This window comes from Sorex araneus, chromosome 8, assembly GCF_027595985.1.
Source record: "Sorex araneus isolate mSorAra2 chromosome 8, mSorAra2.pri, whole genome shotgun sequence".
NCBI classification, from domain to species: domain Eukaryota; kingdom Metazoa; phylum Chordata; class Mammalia; order Eulipotyphla; family Soricidae; genus Sorex; species Sorex araneus.
This window is the reverse complement of record NC_073309.1, coordinates 23628420-23656250: the sequence shown is the minus strand read 5'-3', so window position 1 is coordinate 23656250 and position 27831 is coordinate 23628420. Positions and strand designations below refer to the sequence as shown.

The window sequence follows — 27831 nt, the reverse complement described above, 5'->3', positions numbered from 1 at the left end:
CGTCGAACGGCCTCGCCGTCTGGGGCTCCCATTGGTCCGTCCAGTGTGGGTTCCGCCTCTTCTTCGCTTCGATACTTCCTATTGGATGGTAACGGGGAGGCGGGGAGACCCAGGAAGGAGGCATTCTGGGAGTTAAAGTCCGAGGCGGGCGCAGAGCAGCACCACACCGGCTTCAGGCTGGCGCGCGTGGCCACTCGGGAGGACATGAGTGAGAAACGGGCCGCCGAGCCCGGCCCGAGCCAGGTCGGGAAGAAGAGAAAGAAAGAGGTGAAGGCGGAGATGTCGCATGCGGTCACGGAAGAGACCTTGAAAAGGCAGATGGCCGAGGCCTGGAGTAGCAGGACGCCGTTCCGCCACGGTAACCGAGCGCTCTGGGGAAGGGGCAGCGGCCACGCAGCGCAGGACAGTCCCTCCCCGCACTCCCCCCCCAACCCCACACACACACACCTCAGGGAGAAGCATCTTGTCAGAGAGACCGTCGCCCGCTCCCGCCGCGCCGGCCGCCCCGTTGGGTGTCAGTGCCCCGAAGAGCACCCTGAGAAGAGAAAGTGTCGGGATGGGCCGGCGCGTGTCAGGAAGGAGAGAGGGGGGCGTGCGAGCGCGCGGCGCGATTCGTAGTAAATAACATTCCTCCCGGGGCTAGGCGTCGCGGGACAATGGGTTGAACTTTTTCTTTCTTTTTTTTAAATAACTTCACAATTTTCCTCTGGAAAGCTGACTCTCAAAAGGTGTCGCCCGACGCGAAGCTAAACGCGCGTGTTTCCAGTAAACATCTGGGACCTGGTCGGGGAACTTGAGTGTTGTTCCCCCCCTGCCAGCGATGCTGCCCGGGGCTCTGTGTGCAGGAGCCAACGCCGCGTGACCTGATGAACGTGTCACCCGGGGAAGGAACTGGGCTTGAGCTTGCCGCCTCTCCTGTCACCTTAGAGCAGGAGAACCCTGCTTGACACCCCCCTCCCCCCGCCGCCACACACACACACACACACACACACACACACACACACACACAGAGTTGCCACTCCTTTTTCACCCTTCAGTCCAGTGATTGGCGGAGGTGAGATCCCTGGCCTCGGAGGTAGCAGCCGGAAAGTGACAGGGAATGGATGCTTGTAAAACACGGTACCTAACCCAGGCCCCCTGAGGCAGTGTGGGGAAAGGTGGAGGTAGAAATGGAGGAATTAGGTGTTACAATTCAACTTTTTTTTTTTTAAGTGTTTATGTTGTAACTTTTCTGGGGCGGTAATTTGGGGAAAGACTAGTGGAATTGAGACTTTTTTCCTCACTCTGGAGAAGCCCCTGTTCTCACTCAGATCTTTGCTTCACTGTAGCACTGTCGTCCAGTTGTTCGAGTGGGCACCAGTAATGTCTCCATTGCGAGACTTGTTGCTTCACTAAAGAAAAGAAAAAGTGGGATTGAAAGAAAATTTGCCAGCCATTATTGCTATTCTTATTTTAATTTTCTTCTCATTTTTTAAGTTGATGGGTGGGAAATGAATTTAGAATCTAAAATACATTCACTAAGGAGTCACAAGTTTAAAAACACCCCAAGAAAACAGGAACCTTATTTTAGTGACATCACCAGTCTCGATCTTAAGCACTATTGTTTTCAAGGGTCCCTAGAGGTACAGCAGATAAGACTGCACACCCTGGTTCATTCCCCGTGCCACCTATGGTCCCCCAACACTGCCAGGAGTGATCTCTGAGCATAGAGCCAGGAATAAACCAAGAGCACTACCAGGTATAGCCCCAAAATAACAAATAATATTGAAAGGGCAGGGGTAAAAAAAAAAATCTTAATTCTTTCCTCTAATACAGACTTTAAGTACTAGGGTTCTGAAAATTATGATTGACTCGTTTTATATTCTTTATGATGCCCTACTGAGGGTCAAAAATACAAGAGGCAAAAAGTGATGGATAATATTTTCCTTTCAACAGATGCTATTGTCATGGACATGGACCCTTTCCTTCACTGTGTGATCCCAAATTTCATCCAAAACCAAAACTTGGTGGAAGAGCTGCAGAAAGAACTTTTGAACTTGAACTTCCATGAAAAGTGTAATGATCTGTATAAGTTCCATCAGGTATTTATGTTCCTTTCACATTAGCTCTTCTGCTTTAGGAGTTCATTGCCCTTAAGCTCATTTGGGATCTTTAAACTTGAGGTTTTAAATTAAATATGCGTAGGAAAGTCCTTGTCTTGAGAGTGGTAAGCATTTGGTTGTCCCACTTAAGCCAAGTGTTAACCATGTGTTAGGTACAATGTTATATGGGACCCTTTGACAGTTTCTGCTCTGTAAAACTTTAAAATTGAAAGTATTGGGGCTGGAGTGATAGTACAGCAGGTAGGGCATTTGCCTTGCATGCAGCTGACCAGGGTTTGATTCCCAGCATCCCATATGGTCCCCTGAGCACCACCAGGAGTAATTCTTGAGTGCGGAGCCAGGAGTAACCCCTGTGCATCACTAGGTGAAACCCCCTCTCCCCCAAGAAAGTATTCATGGTGACAGTGAAGGAATCTAATAAGAAGGCCCATGGAAATAACTAAGGGTCAGGGACTCACACCTTATTTTATATGACCCCTCACGCCATTTCCCGGCACTAAAATGCCTCCCTAACACTTATGGGTATAGTACTGGAGACCCCAGAGCATTGCTCTATGTGGCCCTGTTGACTACAGCACCACCATATTGATCCTGGTGGCCCTCAGTACCTCTGGGCCCAAAGCCTGCTGCATCAGCAGACCTGAACATCGAACCACATGTAGTACCACGAGTGGCTCCCCAAACACCTTGAGCACTGAATGGGAGGCCCCTTCCCACAAGAAAGAGAGAAACTTAAAAAGCTAGATAAGTATATTTTATACAGAGGGGTTATGTATATTTTGGAGGTTAAATGATAAAGATTCTTATACTTTAGTATAAGTATATTTTTAGTATATTTTAATATAAGTATATTTTTGTGTTTATATCTTATGTTTGCATTATGCTGCATGGTATTGCAGCATGTCCTCAGAGAGTTAGAGCCATTATTTTATGATTTTTGTTCGAGCGGGCACCAGTAACATCTCTCATTGAGAGACTTATTGTTACTGTTTTTGGCATATCCAGTACACATAGGTAGCTTGCCAGGTTCTGCCGTGCGGGCTCCATACTCTCGGTAGCTTGCCGGGCTCTCCTCTCCAAGAGGGGCGGAGGAATCGAACTCGGGTCGGCCGCGTGAAAAGCGAACGCCCAACCACTGTGCTATCGCTCCAGCCTATTTTATGATGGACAGTTTAATTTGGCAAATACCATATAAAATTAATATTGGGGTAACTAATGACTTCTATTTAGGTTTGTCTTCCAAGAGTAAAAAAACTAATCTTAATTTTATATAGTTTTTTTTCTGCTAATTTTCCCAATCACCCCTTAAGCAAGCCCCCATAGCAGGCCCTCAGTAATTTATCTTATGTTGCTTGTTATAATTTGCTAACAATGACCAAAAAAATGTTTCCTCAGAAGAAAGTTAGTGAAGAATGTATAACTTACCATGTAGCTCTTAAGCCATTATATAAGATATTACTAAGATGTTGTTACAGGTTAAGCCTTCTGTGTTATTTTGTTAATCAAGATTGATTGCCTTCTACATGTCATCCAATCTGGTGTACTGTTCCTGATTTATCAGTGTTGTAGTGTTTGAGTGGTAGCTGTGGCCTCCAGGAAGCCCAAAATTTTTAACAGGGTAATACATTTGGAGTTAAATTTTTAACTAGGTAGCATTTTGGGGTGTGTACCTGAAGTACAGGGAATTGGGGGGAAGTAGCCTATCCTGACTCCATGAAAGCCTGGAGATTTCATCATAAAACCCACATACCTGAGTTTTTCAACAGATTAAGCCTTGGATGAGGCTTGTCCCAAGCAGTGAAGTCTGGCTAAGAGGTTGGTAGCCAGCTGTAGAGGTTTTTGGCTGCCGGAGCTCATCCGCCCTCCTCTGGGGTGCCCCAGATGACTCAGCCTTATGGGGATCCAGAAGATTCTCAGCAACTTGTTGATCTCTTTTGAGATTTATTATGAGTTTCTGGATCATGGCCGTGAAAGAGCTTATATGGCACTGGAGGTGGTTTGTGGGCATGACTGCTTAGGCTTCCATAAATACAGGGAAGTAGGGGGAGATAGCCCATCCCTGACTCCATGAAAGCCTGGCGATTTCAATCATGAACCCCACATACCTGAGTGTTTCAGCAGATCAGTTTCCGCATGAGGCTTATCGTGAGCAGTGGAGTCCTGCCAGGAGCATGGTAGCGATTGTGGAGTTGAGCATAGATTAATTTAAAACCATAATTGTCTGCCTTTGTAATTAGGTCAACTTTGATAACATTGGGTCTCTTTTTGCTTATAGTCTCTGATTCCTAACATTGAGAAGTCACTTTAGTTTTCAGTGCATTTTGGTAGATGAAAATATTTCTGAACTATGAAGTCAGTGAGTGGCAAAAATATGAATTATGAGGGGAAAAAAGCTCATGATTTTAGGATACAGTTAAGTGCTTGGTGAAATTGTTCTAAGAAAGTTTTGGGTTGTTTTTTTTTTTTTAATTTTTTGACTTGATTTTTATTGTTGTTTGTTTTTGTACCATGCCCAGTGTGCTCAGGGCTTGCTTATGACTCTGTGCTCAAGGATCATCCCTGTTGACTTGGTGACCATGGGGGGGTGACAAAGATCAAACCCAGGTCAGCCTTGTTTGTAAGGCAAGCACGCTACCATCTGTACTATTGTTTTGACCTGTCACTGTCACTGTCATCCTGTTGCTCATCGATTTGCTCGAGCGGGCACCACTAATGTCTCCATTGTGAGACTTGTTACTGTTTTTGGCATATCAAATATGCCACGGGTAGCTTGCCAGGTTCTGCCATGCGGGCGGGATACTCTCAGTAGCTTGCCGGGCTCTCCGAGAGGGACAGAGGAATCGAACCCAGGTCGGCCGCGTGCAAGGCAAACGCCCCACCCACTTTGCTATAGCCTTCTGTGTTTTGAGGTTTTGACCTCAGGAAAGATTTTTTCCTGAGCTCACTTTGGGACTGACTTTCATCCTAAGACAGTGAATATAAAGCCTGCTTCCAATCTCCTGCCCCTGTCAACTTCACCCATATTCCTTTTTCTTTGTTTATGCTATGAATTGGCTTGATAATTGAGCCGATAACATCCTCTAATCTCTACAGCCAAATTTATCATTAGAAGTTGCTCGGTATTCTCTTTATTATCTCATTGACTTTCTATCACAGTCTTATTGAGGAATATATTATAGCTCCTATTTTATAGATCTGTCAATATCCCTTTCTCTTCTTAATCATTGCCCTCAATATAACCAGAACAAAGTTATTTTCATCTCAAGTTAAAAATACTCCTGGACTTCAGCTCCTACCCATTCCTCTGGAGCACTCCTTATGAGTTTTCTATCTTTTGTAAAATTTTTCTTCTTCCATTCTATTAGGCCCCCTGTTCAGACTATACTCATCCAGGTCCCTCAGCTCCCAAATTTTGTACATGCAATTATTGTTTCAAGCCTGATTTTACTTGTCCTGTTAGCAGCAGCGTCTCTTCTCTTCTCTGCATGCTCTGCTCTAGCAAACAAAATTTTCTTCATTTGGGGGCCACCCCTAAAGGCAGTGAGGGCTTACTACTGACTCTGCACTCAGGTATCACTCCTGGCAGACTCCAGGGGACCATATGGGATGCCAAGATTAAACCAGGCCATCCACATACAAGGCAAGTTCCATTCCCCGGAACTATCTCTTCAGCCCTTCCTTACAATTTTTTTCTATTTATTTTTATTTTCTCCTTACAATTTCTTGAATAAGGGTGGCACATCTGCTCTTGACTTGAGATCTTCTTTGCATAGAAAATTCCACCCCTCTTCAGGTCTTAACTTTATCCCAGTAAAGTCTGCCTCTACCTGATTTATAACTGCAGCCCCTTCTCCACTCAGAACTCTTAAGTCTCTCTTATTGTGCTATACTTTTGTGTTGTTAACTTTTATACCAATAGTCAAGTTTCTGTGTTTATTGTTTTACTCCATCAATAAAATTTTAATCACCACTATAATAACTATTTGTTGAATGAATTCACAAAGAGGTTAAATATCATGCCGGAGTCACAGAGCTGCCAAATGAGTGGCATGTGTATCAGACTTTAATGACAGTAGGGTCCTATTAGTGACAGTGTTCTGCTGCTCGAGTACTCACACAACTACTCTCCTCGGTGTGTCTGATAGATAAATCCTTTTTCTCTCTGTTCATGATCAAGTCTGATGATTTGAAGAAGAGAAGAGAACCTCACATCTGTGCTTTAAGGTAAGCATATTGTTGGGTGCCTACTGTGTGCTAGACAGAGTAATGAGTGCTTTAAATGTTGCATGTCACAATCTGCCACTGGAGCACACTGTAAAGTTTATTTCAAGAAAAGTTATTAGTAAAATTTGAAGGAGCTAAGATTACAAACACAAGTCTGATTAGCTTCAAGACCCAAGTTCTTAATGAAAAGACAGTCAGCCTTGTTATAAGGACTCCATCTTTGGAGATTATATTTTTCACATACTAGGTTGTCTTATATTACAAAAAAAAAAGCGCTAGTGTAGATAGAAATAAAGAAGCCTTTATATACTATTGTAAACGTCTTAAAAGCTGGCTTTAAAAGATATATCAAAACTCTTAAAACGATGCATCTTCGGGCCATGAGAGTACAGTAAGTAAGATGTTTGCCTAGCACACAGCTGACCCAGGTTCAATTCCTAGCATCACATATAGTTCCCGAGCACTACCAGAAGTAATCCCTGAGCTCAGAGTCAGAAGTAAGCCCTGAGTATTGCTGTGTATGAGCCCTCTCCCACCATGCATCTTTTTGTAGCATAATTCCACACATTGAAGCATATCTAGGGCTGGAGAGAGAGTACAGTGGGTAGACACTTGCCTTGCATGTGGCTCGCCTGTGTTTAATCTCTAGCAGCACATATGCACATGTGGTTCCCCAAGCACTGCCAATTATGTGCTCACCCCCACCCCTGCAAAAATAATAAGACACTTGGTTATTGGTGTACAGAAGAAAAGACTTGAAAGACTGGAATGTTTAAATCTGACTCATAGAATTAGGAATTTTTATGTTTCATTTTACAGTTTCAGTAAGCATGTTATTTTATAATAGCTGGTTTTAATCTATACCAATATTTTTCTTTTCTTTTCTTTTTTTCTCAGTGTAATAATACAGAGATTTGAGAGCGGTGGGGGGAGGCATGATTTGGCAGCCACACTGGGCTGACCTCAGGGCTGCTCCTTGCTCTGTGACTCAGGGATCATGCCCAGTGGGCTCTGGGAACCATATTCAGTACCGAGGATCAAACTCAGGTTGGCTGCCTGAAAGCATGCATCTTACCCATCGTACTAGCTCTCCAACCCTACTACCAGCTATTCTTGCATATTCTCCTTTTCACTTGACATTTCTATAATACAGTGATAGCTGCACAGGTTGTTGTCCTAAATTCTGAATCAGTTGTTCATGTGTCTTACATTTCTTTGTTGTTGTTGTTTTTGTTTTCTGGGTCAAACCAAGTGGTGCTTACACCTGGTGGGCTCAAGGGATCATCTAGGGTGCCTTGGGCGGGTCCCATGTAAGGCCCTCTCACCCTCTTCCCTTTTTATCTAGAGCTTTTTTTCTCTGAGCGTTATTATCGTGCCTTCAGGCATTCTCATTAATTCACATCACTCCTCTCGTAAGAATCTCCTAGGAAACTCAGTTACATTCTGTACCCAAAGGGTAACAGCCAGATGGTGTGAGAGATGAAATTCCATGATGTTTATAGAAAAGTAATCTTTGTATTTCCCAGTTGGTTTTGTGATTTCTCTCATGAATGCAATTAGTAAATGAGCGTGTTGACAGAAAACCAAGCCTGTTCTGGTGACATTTTCCTTGGATGACTTTGGAAGCACTAACTATGGAGTGATCCCTCAGCACAGCTGGGTGTGGCCCAAAAACCTAATAAGATATAAAAGGTCAATGAGCACAATATTTTCTGGAATTCTTTGGTTTGTGTAGTGTATAATAAAAGATAATAAAATCTTTTTTTGTTTTGTTTTGTTTTTGGATCACACCCAGCGATGCACAGGGGTTACTCCTGGCTCATACACTCAGGAATTACTCCTGGTGGTGCTTGGGGGACCATATGGGATGCTGAGAATCGAACCCGGGTCGGCCGCATGCAAGGCAAACGCCCTACCCGATGTGCTATTGCTCCAGCCCAATAATAAAATCTTATGTCAACTGGAAGACTTGATATTTAGTTATGAAAAGCACAATTGAGGTATGGGGAGGGGGGGGAAATGGTTCTCCCCAGCAGAGCTCAGGGGCTGAAGGGCCACTTTAGCAGTATTAGCCCAGTGTGAGCTCTTGAGATATGCCCAGGGTGTGGCAGTATTTGAACCACCCTGGTTACACCTGACAGTGCTGGTGGAGGTGGGTGGGGAGTCCTATAGTGCCGGGATTGAACTCAGGATCTTCCTTGCACATGCAGGGCACAGACTTTACCCGCTTGAGCGGTTGCCCTGGCCCCCACAGTTGCATTTTATGGAAATGTTTACTCCACACATTTGAACTAGAATGATTTTTTAAAACTTAATTAAATTTCTTGATGTGAAGAAAAATGCAACTATAGAACAAAACCTAATAAAATCCTTTAAAATGTTAAAATATTTTAAAATTAAATATCCTTTAATTCATCAAGGATAACATGATTTCAAGATTGAGTTAAATCTCATTAAATGGTTCCTTTGCACAGGGCCATTTTAGCTAGTTAATTTAAATGTCCATCATTTATTAGTGTCCTGGTAGTATCAGAACTCCTGTGAAGTTCTGATACTTTGTACCATTAGCATAACATTCACCATTATTCTAATTAAGCATTTCTGATCTACACAGTGTCACCAAAGTGCTCATTGCACAGGACTGTGGTACCAGCGTTAGTGATGAGATCATGTCTAAAAGTGAGTGACTGTAATGGAAGTGACACATGATGATGTTGGAAAAGCCATTATTAAGGCCAGACTGCTGTCCTTAGAGGGCATACTATAAACTTAGGAAGAAGAAAAAGAAAATGAAACTATAGAACAAAAATATTTTACAGAAATAAACTTAACATTTATTTCTCTGGGAATCTTAATCCTAAACTCAAAAGTTTAAACTGAAGGATGTGGGGCTGGAGCGATAGCACAGCAGGTAAGGCGTTTGCCATGCACACAGCCAACCAGGTTTGGTTCCTAGCATCCCATATGGTCCCCTGAGCACCACCAGGAGTAATTACTGATTACAGAGCCAGAAGGAACCCCTGTGCACCGCCGGGTGTGAAGCATTTGCCACCCAGGTTCAGTCCCCAGCACCATATATGGTCCCTTGAGCACAGGAGTGATTCCTAAGCACAGAGCCCGAGAACAGGCCCTGAGTACTTATGGGTGTGACCCAAAACCCACCCCTCAACAAATATATAAATAAACTGATGATCATTCTCAGAATTGACCTCATGAATAAAATGCAAACTCAAGAGGAAAATGGTTGTGCTGTTGATGCAGTTGGAGTCCACACTATGATTTAGCAAGTTATCTTTTGGTTAGGTTTGGTTTAGTTTGGGGTCACACCCAGCAGTGCTCCAGAGTTACTCCTGCCTCTGCACTCAGGTTTATTCCTGGTGCTTAGGGGACTATATGGGAAACCAGGGATCAAACCTGGGTAAGCTGCATGCAAGGCAAGCACGCTACCAGCTGGACTATTTGTCCAACCCCTTAAAAAGTTATTTTGACTCACATTTATAGGAAAATTCTATATGAAGATTTCCGAACCTGGATTTCTGACATTTCTAAGATGGACCTGGAATCAACCATTGACATGTCCTGTGCTAAATATGAATTTTCAGGTAAGAGATTATAATGTCCTGGTATCTATAAAATTGAAAAACTTCAATTAAACAGTGATGGAAAAACAATCAGTGTACCAAAATCCTGGGCTGGAGTGATAGCACAGTGGTTGGGCATTCGCCTTTCATGAGGCCGACCCATGTTCAATTCCTCTGCCCCTCTCGGAGAGCCCGGCAAGCTACCGAGAGTATCCCGCCCGCACGGCAGAGCCTGGCAAGCTACCCATGCGTATTGGATATGCCAAAAATAGTAACAATAAGTCTCTCAATGAGAGACGTTACTAGTGCCCGCTCGAACGAATCGATGAGCAACGGGATGACAGTGACCAAAATCCTAGTTAATATGTCCCTACATAGCTTGGAACTTCTTTTTTTTTAATTTGTTTTGTTTTTGGGTTTTTTTTGGTGCCACATTTGGCAATTGGGTTACTTTTGACTCTGCACTCAGTAATTACTCCTGGTGGTACTCAGGACACCATTTGGGATGCTGAGCGTCAAACTTGGCTTGGCCACATGCAGTACTATCTCTCCAGACCAATAATTTGGAACTTCTCAATAACAAAGATCTATTTAAACATAGAAGTTAACCATTATATTGGAAGGTATAAGTAATATTTCTCTACAAAAATATTGAAAGCAATGATTTCAGTATTTACATACTTCCAGAAAATGTAGTTTTGCCCATATACCAACTTCACATCCATTAGCCACAAATTTAGAGGCGAACTTGTAGAATCTATTCTTAGACTTCCTGGGGACTGCTGGGGATATAGCTCCATGGTAAAGTGCACATTTTATATACATGAGGGGAGGCTTGAATTCCTACGCCATAAAAACAAAAAACAAAACAGGAAAACATTGTTTATTCTTAGACTTCCTAGGAAACAGTTTCTCCCTCAGTGCCATTTCTTTCTGGAGGGTGGGAGGGGACACAGCCATCAGAGGGCATTTTGGAATCACACCCAGCAGTACTCATGGGACTGAGCAGGGATCAGCTGCATGCAAGTGCCTTGCCTCCTGTACTCCCTCTCCATTCCCCTTTCTTTTTTAGAGGGTAATAAATGAATATATTCTTTTTCTTTTTTAAAATTTTTTGTTAGTGAATCACCATGAGGTACAGTTACAGACTTACAAACTTTCGTGCTTGTGTTTCAGTCATACAGTGATCGAGTACCCATCCCTCCACCAGTGCCCATTTTCCACCACCAATGGTCCCAGCATTCCTCCCACCATCCCCACCCCGTCATGTCATGCCTCTGGCAGGGCATCCCCTTTTGCTCTCTCTCCTTTTGGGTGTTGTGGTTTGCAATAGATGTATTGAGTGGCTATCATGTTCAATCTACAGTCTACTTTCAGTACGCATCTCCAATCCTAAGCGGGCCCTCCTAGCACCCTTTACTTGGTGGTCCCTTCTCTATCTGAGCTGCCTTTTCCTCCAACCTGTGAGAGTAATCCTCCTGGCAATAAGTGAATATATTCTCTCTTTTTTTTTTTTTGCTTTTGGGGTCACACCTGGCGATGCACAGGGGTTGCTCCTAGCTCTGCACTCAGGAATTACTCCTGACAGTGCTCAGGGGACCATATGGGATGCTGGGAATTGAACCCAAGTTGGCCGCATGCAAGGCAAACACCCTACCTGCTGTGCTATCATTCCAGCCACAAATGAATATATTCTTAAGGAATTCAGATAATATAGAATTGTAAACCATAATCATCCCCTTCCCCTTTCCCATCACTCACTTTCTCCCATAGATATCCATTATCCCTCAGGTGGGTACATCTCTTAAGATCCTTTTTGGAGCATAATATAAGTATCTTTTTGAAAATGTTTTTTTTTTTTTTTAAACATTATTTATTTATTTATTTATTTATTTTTGCTTTTTTTTGGGTCACACCCGGCAATTGCACAGGGGTCATTCCTGGCTCATGCACTCAGGAATTACCCCTGGCGGTGCTCAGGGGACCATATGGGATGCTGGGATTCGAACCCGGGTTGGCCGCGTGCAAGGCAAACGCCCTACCCGCTGTGCTATCACTCCAGCCCCGAAAATGTTTTTTTTTTAAATGATTATTATTTAGTCATCCTGTAATTGCAAAGTTATTCATGATAGGATTTCAGACATATAGTACTTCAACACCAATTCCTTCCCCAGGATCCATTTTGCATCACTTGTGCCCTCACTCCCCCTTTGCGTAAGCTTTGGATTTTTTGCCTAGAGGGATACATGTTGTGTTGTGTTGTGTTGTTTTAGTAATACTAACTTGAGTTACTCTTCCATGTTGTAGGTAAGTAGAAATTGATAACTTTTTTCCCCCTCAAACTCAGGGCTTCCCATGTGCAAGGCAATTGCTCTACCCTAACCAAATTAGTAGTAACACATGGATGAGCATATCATCTGCTCTTTCCCCACCACTCCACCTGCAGGATAAAGCCCAGGACCTGTTGCAAGCAGGGGATAGTTTTGTTACCATTAAAGTGATACTCCAGGACACTTTCAGTAATTCCTTCAAGGACATTTTGTTACATCATAGTAGGAACCTAGTAGTTGGGAAATTAACATTGATACATTATTCCCATCTGATCCATAGGCTGCACTCAAGTTTTATTATTTAATTTTTTGCAATAAATCAAAGGATCTGATCTGGATTTCATGCTGCATTTAGTTTTCATGTCTTAATCAAGAATAGTTCCTCTACTCCTTACTTGATACCCATGATATTAATGCATCTTAAGATTGACAGAGTTTGGGGCCGGAGCGATAGCACAGCGGGTAGGGCATTTGCCTTGCACGCGGCCGACCCGGGTTCGATCCCCGGCATCCCATATGGTCCCCCGAGCACTGCCAGGAGTAATTCTTGAGTGCAAAGCCAGGAGTAACCCCTGAGCATCGCCGGGTGTGACCCAAAAAGCAAAAAAAAAAAAAAAAAACGCCATTTAAAAAGATTGACAGAGTTTATTTTGTAAAACTTTCCTCCATTTAGGTTTGTTGGATGCTTCCTCACAATTAGGTTAAATGTATTTTTGGCAGGAATATTACTGAATTGTGTATTATCAAGTGATACATGGTTTCTAAATGTCATTATTATGACAGTAGTTATTATTTTGATCAAACTGGCATTGATCGTATGATTAAAGTGATGGCTGATGTAATTTTCCCTATGAACTTTTTTAAAGGGCCATGCCTGATGGTTTGGGGTTTTTGAGGGTACTCCTGGCTCAGTGCTGGGGAGCTCAAAGCTGGGGAGTCACTCCCCACAGAGCTTGGCTCATGATGTGATACTAGGAGATGTGCCTAGAACTCTTGCTTATGTGGCATGCACTCAGCCTATGGAACTCTTTTCCCAGTTGAGTAAACTTGTTCTTTCAGTAAACTTGTTCTTTAAATTTTGTCAGGAGATATTTAAAACTGTAACTATTCCATTTACCCATTTATTATATGGTGAAACTCTTACAATCCAGAACTAAGTAACTATTGAAAGTGATGCCAAGTTTATATGTTGATAAGAAAAACATTTGTTGTATAATTTTTCAAAGGCTGGCCACAAAATAGTCGCTATAAGATACCTTTTTTTTTTTTCGGGGGGGCGGGGGAGGCTGCGGGTACATTCAGTGGTGCTTGGCTTATTCCTGGCTCTGTACTCAGGATCTTCTGGTGAGGTTTGGGAGGCCATAATGTGGCACAATTGAACGTGGGTCTGCTGAATACCATTTTGTTAAGAAGTCATACACATTCACATGTAGGGGTGCAGAGAGTGGCAGAACACTTTCCTGGTATGTTCAAGGCTGTGAACTGAGTCCTGGCACTATCTGCCTACCCACCCTCATAACTATCAGGTATAGCTAGGAGCCTCTCAGCACAGCAGCACTGGAGTTCCCCCATTGTACCATTGGGGGTAACTTATTTTCAAAAAGAAGGTCGCAGGCATGGCACAGTGGGTTGGGCGCTTTCCTTGCACCAAGCCTGAGCCCTATCAGGAGTGATCCCTAAGCACAGAGCCAGGAGTAAGCTCTTGAGCACATTTAGATATGGCCCAAAAAGAAAATTAGAAAAAAGAGCAAACTATCTGGACCTGGGGATGGCTCAGCAGTAGAGCTCCCGCCTTACATGCACAAGGCTGGTGAGTCCGTGAGTTGGACCCTGGGTACCAACTCACATGCCTGAGTGTGATCCCAGCAGCTCTGCTGTGTGGAACCCCTGGTTCTGCAGCTGAATTTAATCTGCTGCAAACCACAGCCGAAGTGTGACCCCCGGTCATGGCTAGAAAAGAAGCAAATACACATGTGTGAGAAAAATATTGAAAGGATATACTTTCAAGGACCAGAGCAATAGTACAGCGTGTAAAGCACTTGCCTTGCACATGGCCTACTTAAGTTCAATCCTTGGCACCACATATGATCACCTGAGCTACCAGGAACTAATCCCTGAGTACAAAGCCAAGAGTATGTCCTGAGCACCACTGGGTATGGCCCAACAACAAAAAGAATATACTTTTAAATATAGTTCTTACTTATCTCTGAATTGATGTGATATATATATATATATTACATATATATTATATATGGATCTAGTATATTAGTGTATATTTACTGTTCTGGAATTTTTTTCCCAGTGCCTGGGGATCAAACCCCAAAACTTCACAGGTAGTACTTCACACACCAAGTCTCTCAATCTCTTGATTTCTCTATTTCTATAATTAATGGAGAAGAAATATGTGTCATTCTAAAGTTTGAAGGAGTCACCATTATCAAGGCAATGTTATTAAAAATGGCATAACTTATCAGCTTGTGTGCAGAGGGAGATTAAGTGTGCATTAAATTATTGCAGATGCCCTGCTCTGCCATGATGATGAGCTGGAAGGGCGGCGGATCGCCTTCATTCTTTACCTGGTTCCGCCCTGGGACCGAAGCTTGGGGGGCACCCTGGATCTATACAGTGTGGATGGTAAGATGATCACGTACTCTTTAATATCAAAAGTCTCTTAGAAATTCTGATGCAGAATATACTTCTCAGAGGAGAAGAAACTTATTGCTTCCAGTGACCATCTGAGACAGCTACCTCTCTTAAACTGTATTTTAAAGATAATTAATCCGGGGCTAAATTAAAAGATTTTAAGATATGGAAGAATTGGCCCCAATTTGGAACAGTGAACATGAAAGCATAGAAAGCTTTCTTGATTCGTGGATATGATTCTGCCAGGACTGTTCACTGGGCAGGAAATTCGGGTTATTGTTTTGGATGGCTGACACCAGAAAACCTTCATAACTTATTTCAGCCTTCATGGCTGAAGCAATAAGACAGTGGGTAGGATTCTTGCCTCCCATGCTGCTGACCCAGGTTCTATCCCTGACATCCCTGAGGTCCCTAGAGTCCTACAAGGAATAATTCCTGTGTATAGAAGTAGGAGTAGCCCCTGAGGATCACTAGATATGGCCCAAAAACCAAAAAAGAAAAAAGCCTTATTTCAGCCTTCACTAGTAATGGATGGATGATATAGCCAAGACAAATGTCACATCGCAGAACTAGCAAGTTGAGAAAAATGGATGGAAGGGGACTGGATATTTTGAGATCTGCCAGGTATGTCTAGGTACTTGGGGACATATGGGATTGTCAGGGTGAGGTGAGGCTGCCTAGAAATAGCCCCTGATAATGAAAGTCCGTTGATGGATATGTTCTCTCCTGATGCAGAGCACTTTCAGCCGAAGCAGATTGTCAAGTCTCTAGTCCCTTCATGGAACACATTGGTTTTCTTTGAAGTGTCTCCAGTATCCTTCCACCAGGTAAAAAAAAAAAGAAAAAAAAAGTTAGCCTCAAGTATAAGAGAACTAGGGTTGTGCTTTTTAGTCACTCCCACCCCTCCATCTGAATGGGAGAGCTTCCCGTTGTCTTAGCTGAGCCAGTTATGTTTGGACCTAGCGTGAAGAATCCTGAAGTTTGTGTGTTCAGCTGGTGGGTGATTTTCCTCCTGGCTGTTTGGTTCAAGTGCTGCTGGTCCTGTTCTTTCAGGTGTCTGAAGTCCTCTCTGAAGAAAAGTCTCGTTTGTCCATAAGTGGCTGGTTTCACGGTCCTTCAATAACCAGACCTCCCATGTACTTGGAGCCTCTCCTACCTCGGAGTCCTCACATTCCTCAAGATGTAAGTGACAGAATTGATCTGTTACTGGGATTCTTGTCTTAGAGCTGTCATTTACCAGTTGCTGCTTTTTTTTTTTTGGGGGGGGGGGAGGTGGAAGGGAGCACACCTGGCAGTGCTCAGAGCTTACTCCTGGGTCTGTGCTCAGGTACTACTCGAGTCTCAGGGGACTATGTGGGGTCCTAAGGCTTGAACCCCAGTCAACGGCATGCAAGGCAAGCGCCCTACCCTCAGTCTTATAACCACTGCTCTGGTCTTAGATGGGGCACTTCTGATTATACAACTAGACTTGAATTTGCCCTTCCATTTATCTTAGATAAACTTTGGATAGTGTCCTTCTTAGGCAGTATGTTTTTGTTTGTTTGTTTTTGCTTTTTGGGTCACACCCAGCAATGCACAGGGGTTACTTCTGGCTCTGAACTCAGGAATTACTCCTGGCTGTGCTCAGGGGACCATATGGGATGCTGGGATTTGAACCCGGGTCGGCCTCATGCAAGGCAAACGCCTTACCCGCTGTGCTATTGCTCCAGCCCCACTAAGGCAATATGTTTAACAGGGAAAAAAAATACAGTGCGAGAATTTGTGTGTCTCCTAGAGGGGTTAAGCAAGAACAAATGCAATAGGTATTTACTAAGTCACCTTTACATTTGCTGCTGCTTTATCAGCATGAAATCTTGTATGAGTGGATCAACCCTACTTACCTGGACATGGATTACCAAATTCAGATTCAAGAAGAGTTTCAAGAAAGTTCCGAAATTCTCCTCAAGGAGTTCCTTAAGGTAGGCTGGTATATCCTGTTCTGTGGATTCATTTGGCATGCAATCTTGCCTCTTGGATGGTAGGTGAATAGTAATAATAGCTGGGGCCAAAGAGGTAGCACAGCTTACGAGTTAAAGACTGTATTGTCATTTTATCATGCAGGTATTTGAAAGATTAAGCAATTTGACAGAAGATGCTTAAAGAAATGGCCCACAATGGTACTCTGATCTCTTGGCTAAACATGCTGACAGTTTAACTAGGTCTTTTCCTGGCCTTCTCCTATTACACCAAGCCTAGGGTATTTTACATGTAAAGGGTGAGAGTCCATTGGTTCTTTTAAGAATCAACAGAATTATTCCACAGAGCTGCTAAATCTGCAGGACCACTGTGAGCTCCAACATTGGCAAACTATGTTTGATTTATTTTTATCGTTTTCCAGCCTGAGAAATTTGCCAAGGTCTGTGAGGCTTTGGAGAAAGGAGATGTGAAGTGGAACAGCCGGGGTCCCCCCAATAAAAGGTATAGCCTCTCATCCAAGACATTCTGCACCTGGCATTTGCCTGTTTCATCTGTAAGACTCTCTTCAGTCGGGCTTTTGCCCTAATGATCCTCCCTTCCCAGGGCAGCCAGTAGCAGTCTCTCACAAAATCTCCTGGTGACAACTGGTGCTTTGGTGAGCCCTGCCAAGATCCAGGGAGAGCCTTTATTCCACGATGAACACCGCAGCTTTGTTGCCTTTCAGGTTCTATGACAAAGCTGAGGAGAGCAAGCTTCCCGACATACTGAAGGACTGCATGGTGTTATTCCGCTCCGAGGCATTCTTCCTGCTGCTTTCCAACTTCACAGGTCTGAGACTTCACTTCCTGGCACCATCCGAAGATGAGACTGAGGACAAGAAAGTGGGAGAAGCTGCCACAGTTTCAGCTGACATTGAAGAAGGTACTAGCCATAGTTCCTTGGAGCCAGAGGCGGATCCAGTGGCCGGTGGCAGCAGCAGCCCGCAGAGTGGGGAACAGAGCACCCCGGACCCAGGGGAGGTCACAGAAGAGGACGCAGCAAAGGAAGGTAGGCTCTTGTTCTTATCTCTCACTACTTCCCTTTCATCATCTGTTCACTGACTTAGGATTTTTCTAGCATCTGCTATTAGGCCAGTTTTTCTTGTTTTTATTTTTTATTTTTTAAATTTGTTTCTGCTCTTTTCCTTTATTACTATTTTGATGACCAGGGGTCATGCACACTTAGTTGTGCTTCTTACCAGGGATCACACTTACACAGCTGTACTTGCCCTATTTTAGGTCATAACTTGCAACGTTCAGGAGTTACTCCTGGCTCTGCACTCAGGAATTACTCCTGGTGGTGCTGAGGGATGCTGGGGACTGAACCTGGGTTGGCTGCATGGAAGGCAAATGCCCTCCTAGCTGTACTATCACTCCAGCCGCCTTAGGTGTGGGCTTTTGCCAGGGGTCACACACTTTAGTTGTGTTCACACATATCTGCCTGCTGGAGGTTATGGAGTCAGGATTCCTGGCAGCAGGGCCCTGGTACTGCTATCAGGGTATGTGGGTTGGCACTGGGTTTCAGAGCCATCCCCCTGGCCCCCTAAGTCTTAGCAGCCTTAAAAATACACATCATCCAGAGCCTAGTCTTCTGTAGCTGTGGTGCCCCATACCTCATCCCAGATACCGTTAGGAGCACTGTGGAGTGGCCCAACCTCTTCCCTCAAGACATAGTGTGACCTGAAACAACTATTACTAAGTGTATGAAACCAATCACAAGCGTATGATTCTAAATATATGGCATTCTGGAAAAGGCAGACCTAAGGCAATGGTTAAAAAAAGGTCAGTGGTCAGCAGAAAATAGGGGAAGAATGACTAGGGGGAGCATGGTAGGTGTTTACATCCATGAAACTATTCTCTGTGGTACTGTAAATCAGGACAAGTGGCATATATTTGTCAGACCCATGGAGTAGACTACCCAGAATGGACTGAATGCAAAAACGATGGACTTGAGTAGTATTGTGTCAATGTGGGCACACCTCTGGTTAACAGGTATACCACACTAAGGCAAAAGATTAATGGAGAAAACTACTTTCTGGGGAACTTTTTTTTTAGTAAGCCAAAAATTACTCTGGAAAATGAAGTCTTTAAAAATAGTAATGTTTGCATTTAAGAAACTTTTTACCAGATAGCTACTTCATCAAAAATGTTTTATAAAGAATGAGAAATTAAACTCCCCCTTTCTAAGTGGACCTGGTAGTTTCAGACAGTCACTCCTAAGGTTGGAGTGGGTAGGTCAGCTGAAGGTTTGTGGGTATGGTTTTCCTTTACTTCTAATTAGCATTCCCTTGCTATTCAACAGTGGCATTAGGTTACATTTTTTTCTGGTTGCTTGTTTGGAGCAACACCCCTTCTCTGCTCAGGGGGTGCTCCTGGCAGTACTTGGGAAGGGTAGGGAGGACCTTGTGTTATCAGAAATCAAACCTAGGTCTTCTGCATATAAAGAATGTGCTCAGCCTGTTGGGCTTGCTCTGTAGCTCTGCTCATTTTTTAAAAATTTTTTTATTTTTAATTCTATTGAATCACCGTGAGATAAGCTTTCATTTTTGGGTTTCAACCTCACAATGATCAAACACCCATTCCTCCACCAGTACACATTCCCCACCACCAATATCATGGGCATAACCCTCTTTCCCACTCTCCCCCTGCCTCCATGACAGACAATATTCCCCATACTCTCTCTCTCTCTACTTTTGGGCATTATATATAGCTCTGCTCTTATGGTCCTTTAGGATCCAGTGTTCCCATGTGCCACGGAGAGTTGAGGGGTTGGAAGACTGGTCACTATACACTAATCTATGACAACATCAAGACTGAATTTGCCCTGGACTTACTTTTCTACTGTGGTTGTGAAGGTGAGAGGAAGGTGGGGAAGCAGTGAATGTTCCAGAAGAGGGAGCATCTCTCCTATGGGACCCTCTCCTGAATCAGCTGAGAAATAATTTGCCATGGTCATGAGCTCCATCACAGGAATTTAGTTTTGGAAGTGTCTTTGGGTCCTTAGTTGTAGGCTTGTAACTCAAATTAAAATTTTTATCTGTGACAGAGCTATAGGATATGAACCAAACCATAATTTCCTTCCCAGAGCCAACCGCCCAGAGTCCAGTCTATGACTTCTATATAACTGCTTTGCCAGGCATGTTTTGCATTTAATTATTAGCTTTCTGTTCCTGGTATTGACTAGTAAATGATTTTCCCAACCCCTACCATACAACCCACAGTCCACAATGTAAGCAGATGCTATAACCAAGGAGAACTTTCTGAATGCTTTTTCTTTGTCTTCATCGTAAGGCTGGGATCCAGAGTTTGGAGGTTTTACTTGCTACATTGCCAAAGGTGAAGACGAAGAGGTAAGTTGCTTCAGACAACAAACTATGGTTTTTGATTCTTGTAGCTTTCATTCTTCAGAAACCCAGTTTTTATAACCCACCAATATCTTTAGCTAATTAAATCCTTGTTAGATTGCCTATGGTAGTTCTCATTTCTAGTAGGAAGTACACACTGTGGAATAAAGATAGTAAAGAATAATCACTGAGCATTCATTCTACCCTACTGAAAATTCCCAAAGAAAGTGATGCCATCCCACTATTCATCCATGTAGGAAGAAGCAGAAGCATTAGGTGGAACCTTTGTGACTCAACGTTCTATGGTTTGTATGGTATTGTTTAGAGTGAGGCTTGTTGGAAAGTATCTTGATGGCCAGAGCAAAAGTTCTTAATAATACTTATCCTCCCACCCCACCCCCAATTTGGGGCCACATCCACAGACGCTTAAGAGCAATTCCAGATGTGCTGCTCAGGTGTGCTCAGGTGCCACTCTCAGCAGTGTGCAGAGGACCAAGGACTGCCAGCAATGAAAACTGGAGTTCCCAGATGCAAAGCATGTATACCAGTCCTTTGAGCTATATTTGGCCTAATCACAGATTCCCTATCTCTTGTCTTAAATTCTTGCTATTAGAAACCATTTTGTTCACTGCTAAGTCACTAACGAAGTGGTGTTGAGAATAAACTTTTGTTCTTATGCGTCGTTGTATGTTTATGCCTATTTCAGCTGCTAACAGTGAATCCAGAAAGCAATTCTTTGGCATTGGTCTACAGAGATAAAGAGACACTGAAATTTGTCAAGCACATTAACCATCGAAGCCTAGAACAAAAGAAAACCATCCCCAACAGAACAGGTTTCTGGGACTTTTCATTTGTTTATTATGAATGACGAGACAGGGCAGAGTGGAAAGAAGCCCTTCGTCATGCTGGGCCGCCTGGAAGAGCACGGCAGGAAGAGAAGCATTGCTGCAGAGGGTGTGCGGCCGGGCCTCGGCCTCTGCACCTGCAGCTCAGCCAAGGCTGAGAACGGACTGGCATCTGAGCCCTGCTCTCTGGAAGGCAGCAGGACTTTTTCAACCAGTGGGAAATTTCTACAGGCCAGCAATCGAGGACCACTGGCCTTGCGACAATGTTTCTAGAACTGTGTGTGGCTGTCCGTTAGTAAAACTCACCATGATTGTCCATAATCTAGACGTAGCACTTGGAGCTAGAGACTTACTCAGATTAAAAGGGGCAAAAGGGATTTTTTTTTTTGTCTTTGAGTTCATTGTCCATATCACATTTTTCTGTATATTCATTTTGTTCTGCATGCAACCTTCTCCGGCATTGATCACAATTTTTCTTTCCAAATTTCTTTTGGAAAGAAAAACTTTTCTTGCCAGACTTTTTTCCAACTTTCTTTTCCAAATCATTGTCCCTAATAGACAATGATTCCCCATTTTTCTCTCTCCTCCCCCACATCATCTCTCAATTTTTTTGTTTAAACTTTACACCCATTGGTAAAAAGACTCAACCAATAAGGTCAATATATAGCTATTTATATAAATTTTGCACAGACTATAAAACAGAGGATGAAATATAAAATACAGCTATTTCTATTTTTTTCCAGTACCTACATGGTAGTGGAGTATTTTACATGATCCCAATATGGAAACAGCTTTTTTTTCCTTTTTGGGTCACACCTGGCGATGCACAGGGATTACTCCCGGCTCTGCACTCAGGAATCACCCCTGGCGGTGCTCAGGGGACCATGTGGGATGCTGGGAATCGAACCTGGGTCGGCCGAGTGCAGGTCAAACACCCTATCCTTTGTCCTCTTGCTCCAACCCGGAAACAGCTTTTTAACCTTAGGATAGTGATACCCAACTTTATTACTGATGTTTTAAATTCAGAGTTAGCCTCTTCAGTTCATGAAGAACTTCAAAAGTTAATTTCTGGCGTCAGGGAGTAATAGTATAGCAGATAGGGAGCTTGCCTTACACATGGGTAACCCAGATTCAATCCCTGGAAACCCCATATGATTCCCAAGCCCCACCAGGTGTTCAGAGCCAGGAGTAGTAAGCCCTGAGCACTGCTGGGTGTGGCCCCAAATAAATAAAAAGTTATTCGCAGTACTATTACTTTTATTCACTTGGTTCTAATTAACACCCTCCTGTGGCATAACCCAGTGGCAATGTGAAAGCCGGGAATGTAAAAGCATCTTGTGTGCCACGCAGTTTGAGGTTCATATTTAATAAAATCCAAGATACTAAACTTGTCTAATTCAGGAGCACTGAGTCTGAATTTTAGCATAATACACAAGTTTATATTTTGTTAAGTGCTTATTAGCGTCTCCTTAATCTCTGTCTATGGTTTAGCCAAACAACACACTTACACACTATTGAATAAAAGGAATTTTGGTGTCCACAGAAGAGTGAGTGAGTCCCTGAGGCCAGCTGTTACTGTCAGTTACATCACCTGCAACCTGGTCTCTGGACTGAGAGATGGTGCAACTTGCGGGTAGCTTTTATCCACTGGAGATACATAGTGATCCAGAAGCTTCTAATACATAATGTTAAGAAATACTAAGTTATCCTTAATTTCATTTTGTATCTACATTTTTAGGGCCTGAAACCAATGTTCAACTCCTTTTTTTTTTTCTTTTTTGGATCATACCTGGCGATGCACAGGGGTTACGCCTGGCTCTGCACTCAGGAACCACTCCTGGCAGTGCTTAGGGGACCATGCTGGGAATCAAACCTGGTTTGGCTTCGTGCAAGGCAAATGCCCTACCCGCTGTACTATTGCTCCAGCCCCTCAACTACTATTAAGCATCACTGTATCACTGTATCACTGTCATCCCATTGTTCATCTATTTGCTCATGCAGGCGCCAGTAATGTCTCCATTCATCCCTGTTATGTGCTAGTGTAGTGTGATGGCGTATTGGGGGCTCTCTCAGGATCAGGGGAATGAGGACCGTCGTTGTTACTGTTTTTGGCATATTGAGTACGCCACAGGTAGCTTGCCAGGCTCTGCCGTGTGGGCGGGATACTCTCGGTAGCTTGCCGGGCTCCGAGAGGGCTTTTGGGGCGGCCTCTAATCGCCTTTACAGATGTTCTCAGTCTACCAAATGTAAGCTTTTGGTCGACTGGCATGTTGTAACGATCTGCACTGACAAACACGCATCTGCCTGCGTCTCTGGGCAGCACTTGGGACATCTACAGCCTCAGGTTGATCTCCTTGAGGTTGATGGAGTGCGCCCAGAGGTAGCTGAGCAGCTTGCAGAGCAGGACCCTATCACGGAGGGTCTGTACCAGGTCACCTGGTGGTTGGCTGACAGCACCCCACAGTGGATGAGCCACAGCGCACAGTGCCACCACGGCTCTATGTCCATCAGCACTGTGACTCGGCCTGGCCGGGGAAGGCGGCGACGCTGCGGCCGCCGCTGTGGTTTCTCCATGCCCTGACGACTCATCAAGCATCAAAAAGGAAAATAAAGCAAGCATTTTGTCTTGCGGGGGAGGGGGGTACACCCTGTGATTGATGGCCAGGGCTCTGTGCTCAGAAATTACTCCTGGCAGTGCTCAGGAGGCCATATGGAATGCCGGGGATTGAACCTGGCTCAGCCGTGTGCAAGGGGAGTGCCTTACCCACTGTACTACCCATAAAGCACGCAATTTTTGACTTTTCAGATAAAGCCATGTTCGTGTCTCCATGGCATCTCAATTCTTTTGGTTTGGGGGGCATATGTGGCAGTAAAGCCTGCACTCGGTTTGTTCATGTGTACTCAGGCTTTTCTCAGTTAATAGTGAACTTTTATTTCTCATAATTACCTTGAGTAAAGGAAAGGTTCCCTCTGCCCTGCCCCCCAAGGATAACAGGTTTTTTTGTTTTATATTTTGGTTTTTGGGTCACACCCAGTGATACACAGGGGTTACTCCTGGCTCATGCACTCAGGAATCACTCCTGGTGGTGCTCTGGGACCACATGGGATACTGGGAATCGAACGAGGTTGGCCACGTGCAAGGCAAACACCCTACCCACTGTGCTATCGCTCCAGCTGTTTTTTTTTTTAAATTACATAAATCATGCATTTGATTTCATTCAAAATAAATGTGTGAAAACATAATGATCCCCTAGAATTTTAATACCTGTGATAAACGCTGTTTGAGGACCACGCCTAGCAATGCTGAGAGGTTATTCCTGTGCTCAGAAATAACTTCTGGGTGAGTGGGGCCATATGGATGCTGGGGATGGAACCCAGGTCAGCTGCATGCAAGGCAGGCACCCTCCCCACTGTAGTCTCTCTCTAGCCCCTGTGGTAAACAGTTTGAAATGTATCAACTGAACTCTTACTTTCCAGAGAGTCCTTCCCTGTGCCTCCAGTTTCAGTAAACCACAAATTCTTGTGCAAGATTAGGAATGTTTAAATGAAGCAGCAGCCTCTGGGGGCCTCACTATTCTTTACATACGCCCACCTTGATGAGAGTCACCCTTTGATCTTGGTCTGAGAAAGATGCCTTTTGGCAGAAGAACAAGAAGAGAATGTGCTTTGGGGACATTATTAAAGTCCCTAAAAATGAAGTCAAACGATTTAAACTCAGTCCCAGTCAGAAATCTGAGTATCAAAAGGTACAGACCGGACTGTGGTCAGAACAAAGAAGACAATTGCGGCGCTCAGTCTTGCCAGCCAGGATGGGACAAGGGCTCTGTGGTCTTGTGCAGGGCTGGCAAGGTAAGTCCCTCAATTCAACCCCTGGCATGGCAGAATCAATGTTTTGTTCGGAAGTCTGGGATGATGCCAGGTCATCTCTGCAGCTCAGTTTCTTCATCTTTCAAACAGACACGCTACTCTACAACTTCAGAAATCAATAGAACTATAAAATGGTATCGGTGGGTCCACTTTTGTTCATGAAAGTGAAAATGCCAAACAGAGACACTGCAGGGCAGAGTCACAGGAACATTAGCTATAGCTTGTTACAGCTCACAGTTCAGAACTGGAAGGGTAAGACTAAGCGGCTGGGAGAAGGGAGGTAAAAATTTACCAGAAGGGGAAAGGTGTCACCCCTCAACTCCTTTGAATGCTGATTACTGTTTTACTCTGAAACTAGTCCTGGAACTACCTTCAAGTGAAATCTTAATTCTTTTTTTTTTTTTTTTTGGTTTTTGCTTTTTGGGTCACACCCGGCGATGCACAGGGGTTACTCCTGGCTCTGCACTCAGGAGTCACCCCTGGCGGTGCTCAGAGGACCATATGGGATGCTGGGAATTGAACCCGGGTTGACTGCGTGCAAGGCAAACGCCCTACCTGCTGTGCTATTGCTCCAGCCCCTGAAATCTTAATTCTTAGGGGAAGAATTTCTGGCCGTTGGCTTAACACCAACTTTCTCTTGCTCCTAGGCTCAGAACTAGAGAACATTTCCTGGTCTCAGTGCAGTGAGGTGTGGTCATATTCACTAATGGAATGTGAATAAAAAGTGACAAAGGGCTGTTTTTCTGACCACAGCTTTTAAACCTGCTTTCCTCCTGGCATGGATTATAAATAACTAAGACTCAGCCAGGATAACTCTTAATAGGTTCCAAGTGAGGGAATTAAGCCCTAATGCTCTGAAACATTCATTATATGCAGTGAATTAAAAAACAGACACTTAAATCTTTTGGGGAGGAGGAATGGGGAGATGTTTTGTTTTGTTACTATATCAGGTGATGCTCGGGCTATACCAGGCCTGGTCTGACCCTGCAGTGCTCCAGTTCCATGCAATGCCAGGAATTGAACGTGCGCCTCCTGCATGCAAAGAATGCTCCCGGCCCACTGAGCTATCTCTCCAGCCCACTGAAATTATTTTTAGGAAGCTTATTTCTCTAGAGAAGTCAAGGTGAGAATGTTGACCTTGAGGATGAGACAACTACAAGATCAAAAGAACACAATTCCCTGCAGCTGGAGCAATAGTACAGGGTTTCCCTTGCACACGGCCGACCTGGGTTCAAATCCCAGCATCCCATATGGTTCCCCGAGCACCGTCAGCCAGGATTCTTTTTTTTTTCTTTTTGCGCTTTTTGGGTCACACCTGGCAACGCACAGGGGTTACTCCTGGCTCATGCACTCAGGAATTACTCCTGGCGGTGTTCAGGGGACCATATAGGATGCTGGGAATCGAACCCTGGTCGGCCTCGTGCAGGGCAAACGCCCTACCTGCTGTGCTATCACTCCAGCCCCCACCGCCAGGATTCTTGAGTGCAAAGCCAGGAGTGACCCCTTTGAATCACCAGGTGTGACTCCCCCCCACCAAAAAAAATACGATTTTTTTGGAGTAACCATAAATTCTGGCAAACCTGAGTAACCATAAATTCTGGCAAAAAATTAATGAATCCCAAAGTCTAAGGCCCACTGGTTTTAGTAGTTAATGCTACTCCAACTAATACATCACTGTATATTCAGTCTCCCTTAACAAATCAGTTGTTTACACACCCTCTCAGTGATTTAAAAAAAAAAGCATCCATATCAAATATCCATTTTTATTCTTCTCCACATACTATCAACGGGTTACTCAGTTTTGACAGGAATATATATATGTATATATATTACAATCAGTTAATTCAAAGTGCAACATTTTTAAATGCTAATAAAAAATATTTCAAATTTACAAAATTAATTACAATTTCAAGGGAAAAAAAGATGTACTATACACCAACTTTACATACATACAGAAAAACAACTTTGAGGCTCTAATGTTTAAAACTGCCTTTCTTTTTACCCTGCTAGTACCGATTTACAATAACAAGTGAATACACTTTCTCATGCACTGCTCTGTCTTCCGTTCCTTCAACTCACCACCTTGTTGTTTTCATTTTCCGTTTCCATCCCTGGCTTCAAGCAGGATGTCATCCAAAACAGATCAGCTCTGATTTTAAAACAATTTTCCAGAAACTTCACTACCTAGACTTATCTGTCCTATGAAGACGCTGTCCCCACTCGCATGATTCTGAAGAGTGTGTTGATGTTATTGCTGCGAATGGCATCACGACAAGCGCTGATCACTTGGTTCTTTGGCTTCCCGACTGTATGAAAAGAAACAGAAAATAAGCTTAGCTAAAAAAAAAAATGTATGGAGCAGAGGTCAGTTTTAAAGTGTGAAAGGCAGGAAAATATATGGTGTGCACATTTAGCTAATCTCACTGTCATCGTAGCACTGTCGTCCCGTTGTTCATCGATTTGCTCGAGCGGGCACCAGTAACGTCTCTATTGTGAGACTTGTTACTGTTTTTGGCATATCGAATATACCACAGGTAGCTTGCCAGGCTCTGCCGTGCGGGTGGGATACTCTCGGTAGCTTGCCAGGCTCTCTGAGAGGGACGGAGGAACTAATCTCATTACTCCCTAAAAAAAGATTGTGATTTGGTTTGGTATCACAAACCAAAGCAGAAACAAAATCAGTTTTATTGAAAGGGAAAAAAGAAGGGGGGCTGCAGAGGCAGTAAGCACACAACCAACCCAGGTTTATCCCCAGCACCCAACAGTCTCCCAAGCCCTGCCAGAAATGATTCCTGAGCACGGCCAAAAGCAAGCCCTGAGTACTGCCAGACCCTCTCCCATATGTGTGTGTGTACATATATGTATATGTATGTGTATATGTATATGTACACATATATGTAC

General features: G+C 43.8%; 2 protein-coding genes across 2 annotated transcripts in view; one reads left to right on the top strand and one right to left on the bottom strand.

Moving 5' to 3' along the window:
• Positions 1 to 131: 131 nt before the first annotated feature.
• Positions 132 to 27051, top strand: OGFOD1 (2-oxoglutarate and iron dependent oxygenase domain containing 1). The gene is made up of 13 exons (XM_004600657.2): positions 132 to 358; positions 1936 to 2081; positions 6280 to 6326; positions 9828 to 9928; positions 14755 to 14871; positions 15616 to 15707; positions 15934 to 16062; positions 16725 to 16838; positions 17258 to 17337; positions 17561 to 17883; positions 19607 to 19729; positions 20166 to 20224; positions 20925 to 27051. The coding sequence occupies exons 1-13, from the start codon at positions 205 to 207 to the stop codon at positions 21084 to 21086; spliced, it is 1647 nt and encodes a 548-aa protein (XP_004600714.2). The 5' UTR covers positions 132 to 204; the 3' UTR covers positions 21087 to 27051.
• The window catches only part of BBS2 (Bardet-Biedl syndrome 2), a 34306-nt gene continuing 33154 nt past the window's right edge, over positions 26680 to 27831 (bottom strand). The window contains exon 17 of the mRNA XM_055145407.1: positions 26680 to 27236. Within this exon, the coding sequence (XP_055001382.1) occupies positions 27130 to 27236 (107 nt within the window). The 3' untranslated portion in view covers positions 26680 to 27129. The remainder of the gene's footprint in view (positions 27237 to 27831) is intronic.

Coding starts and splice junctions, on each gene's coding strand:
- OGFOD1 (XM_004600657.2), top strand. CDS start 205: ATGAGTGAGAAACGGGCCGCCGAGCCCGGCCCGAGCCAGGTCGGGAAG. Junction 9,929..14,754: donor TGCTAAATATGAATTTTCAG/GTAAGAGATTAT, acceptor AAATTATTGCAG/ATGCCCTGCTCTGCCATGAT. Junction 16,063..16,724: donor GTCCTCACATTCCTCAAGAT/GTAAGTGACAGA, acceptor CTGCTTTATCAG/CATGAAATCTTGTATGAGTG.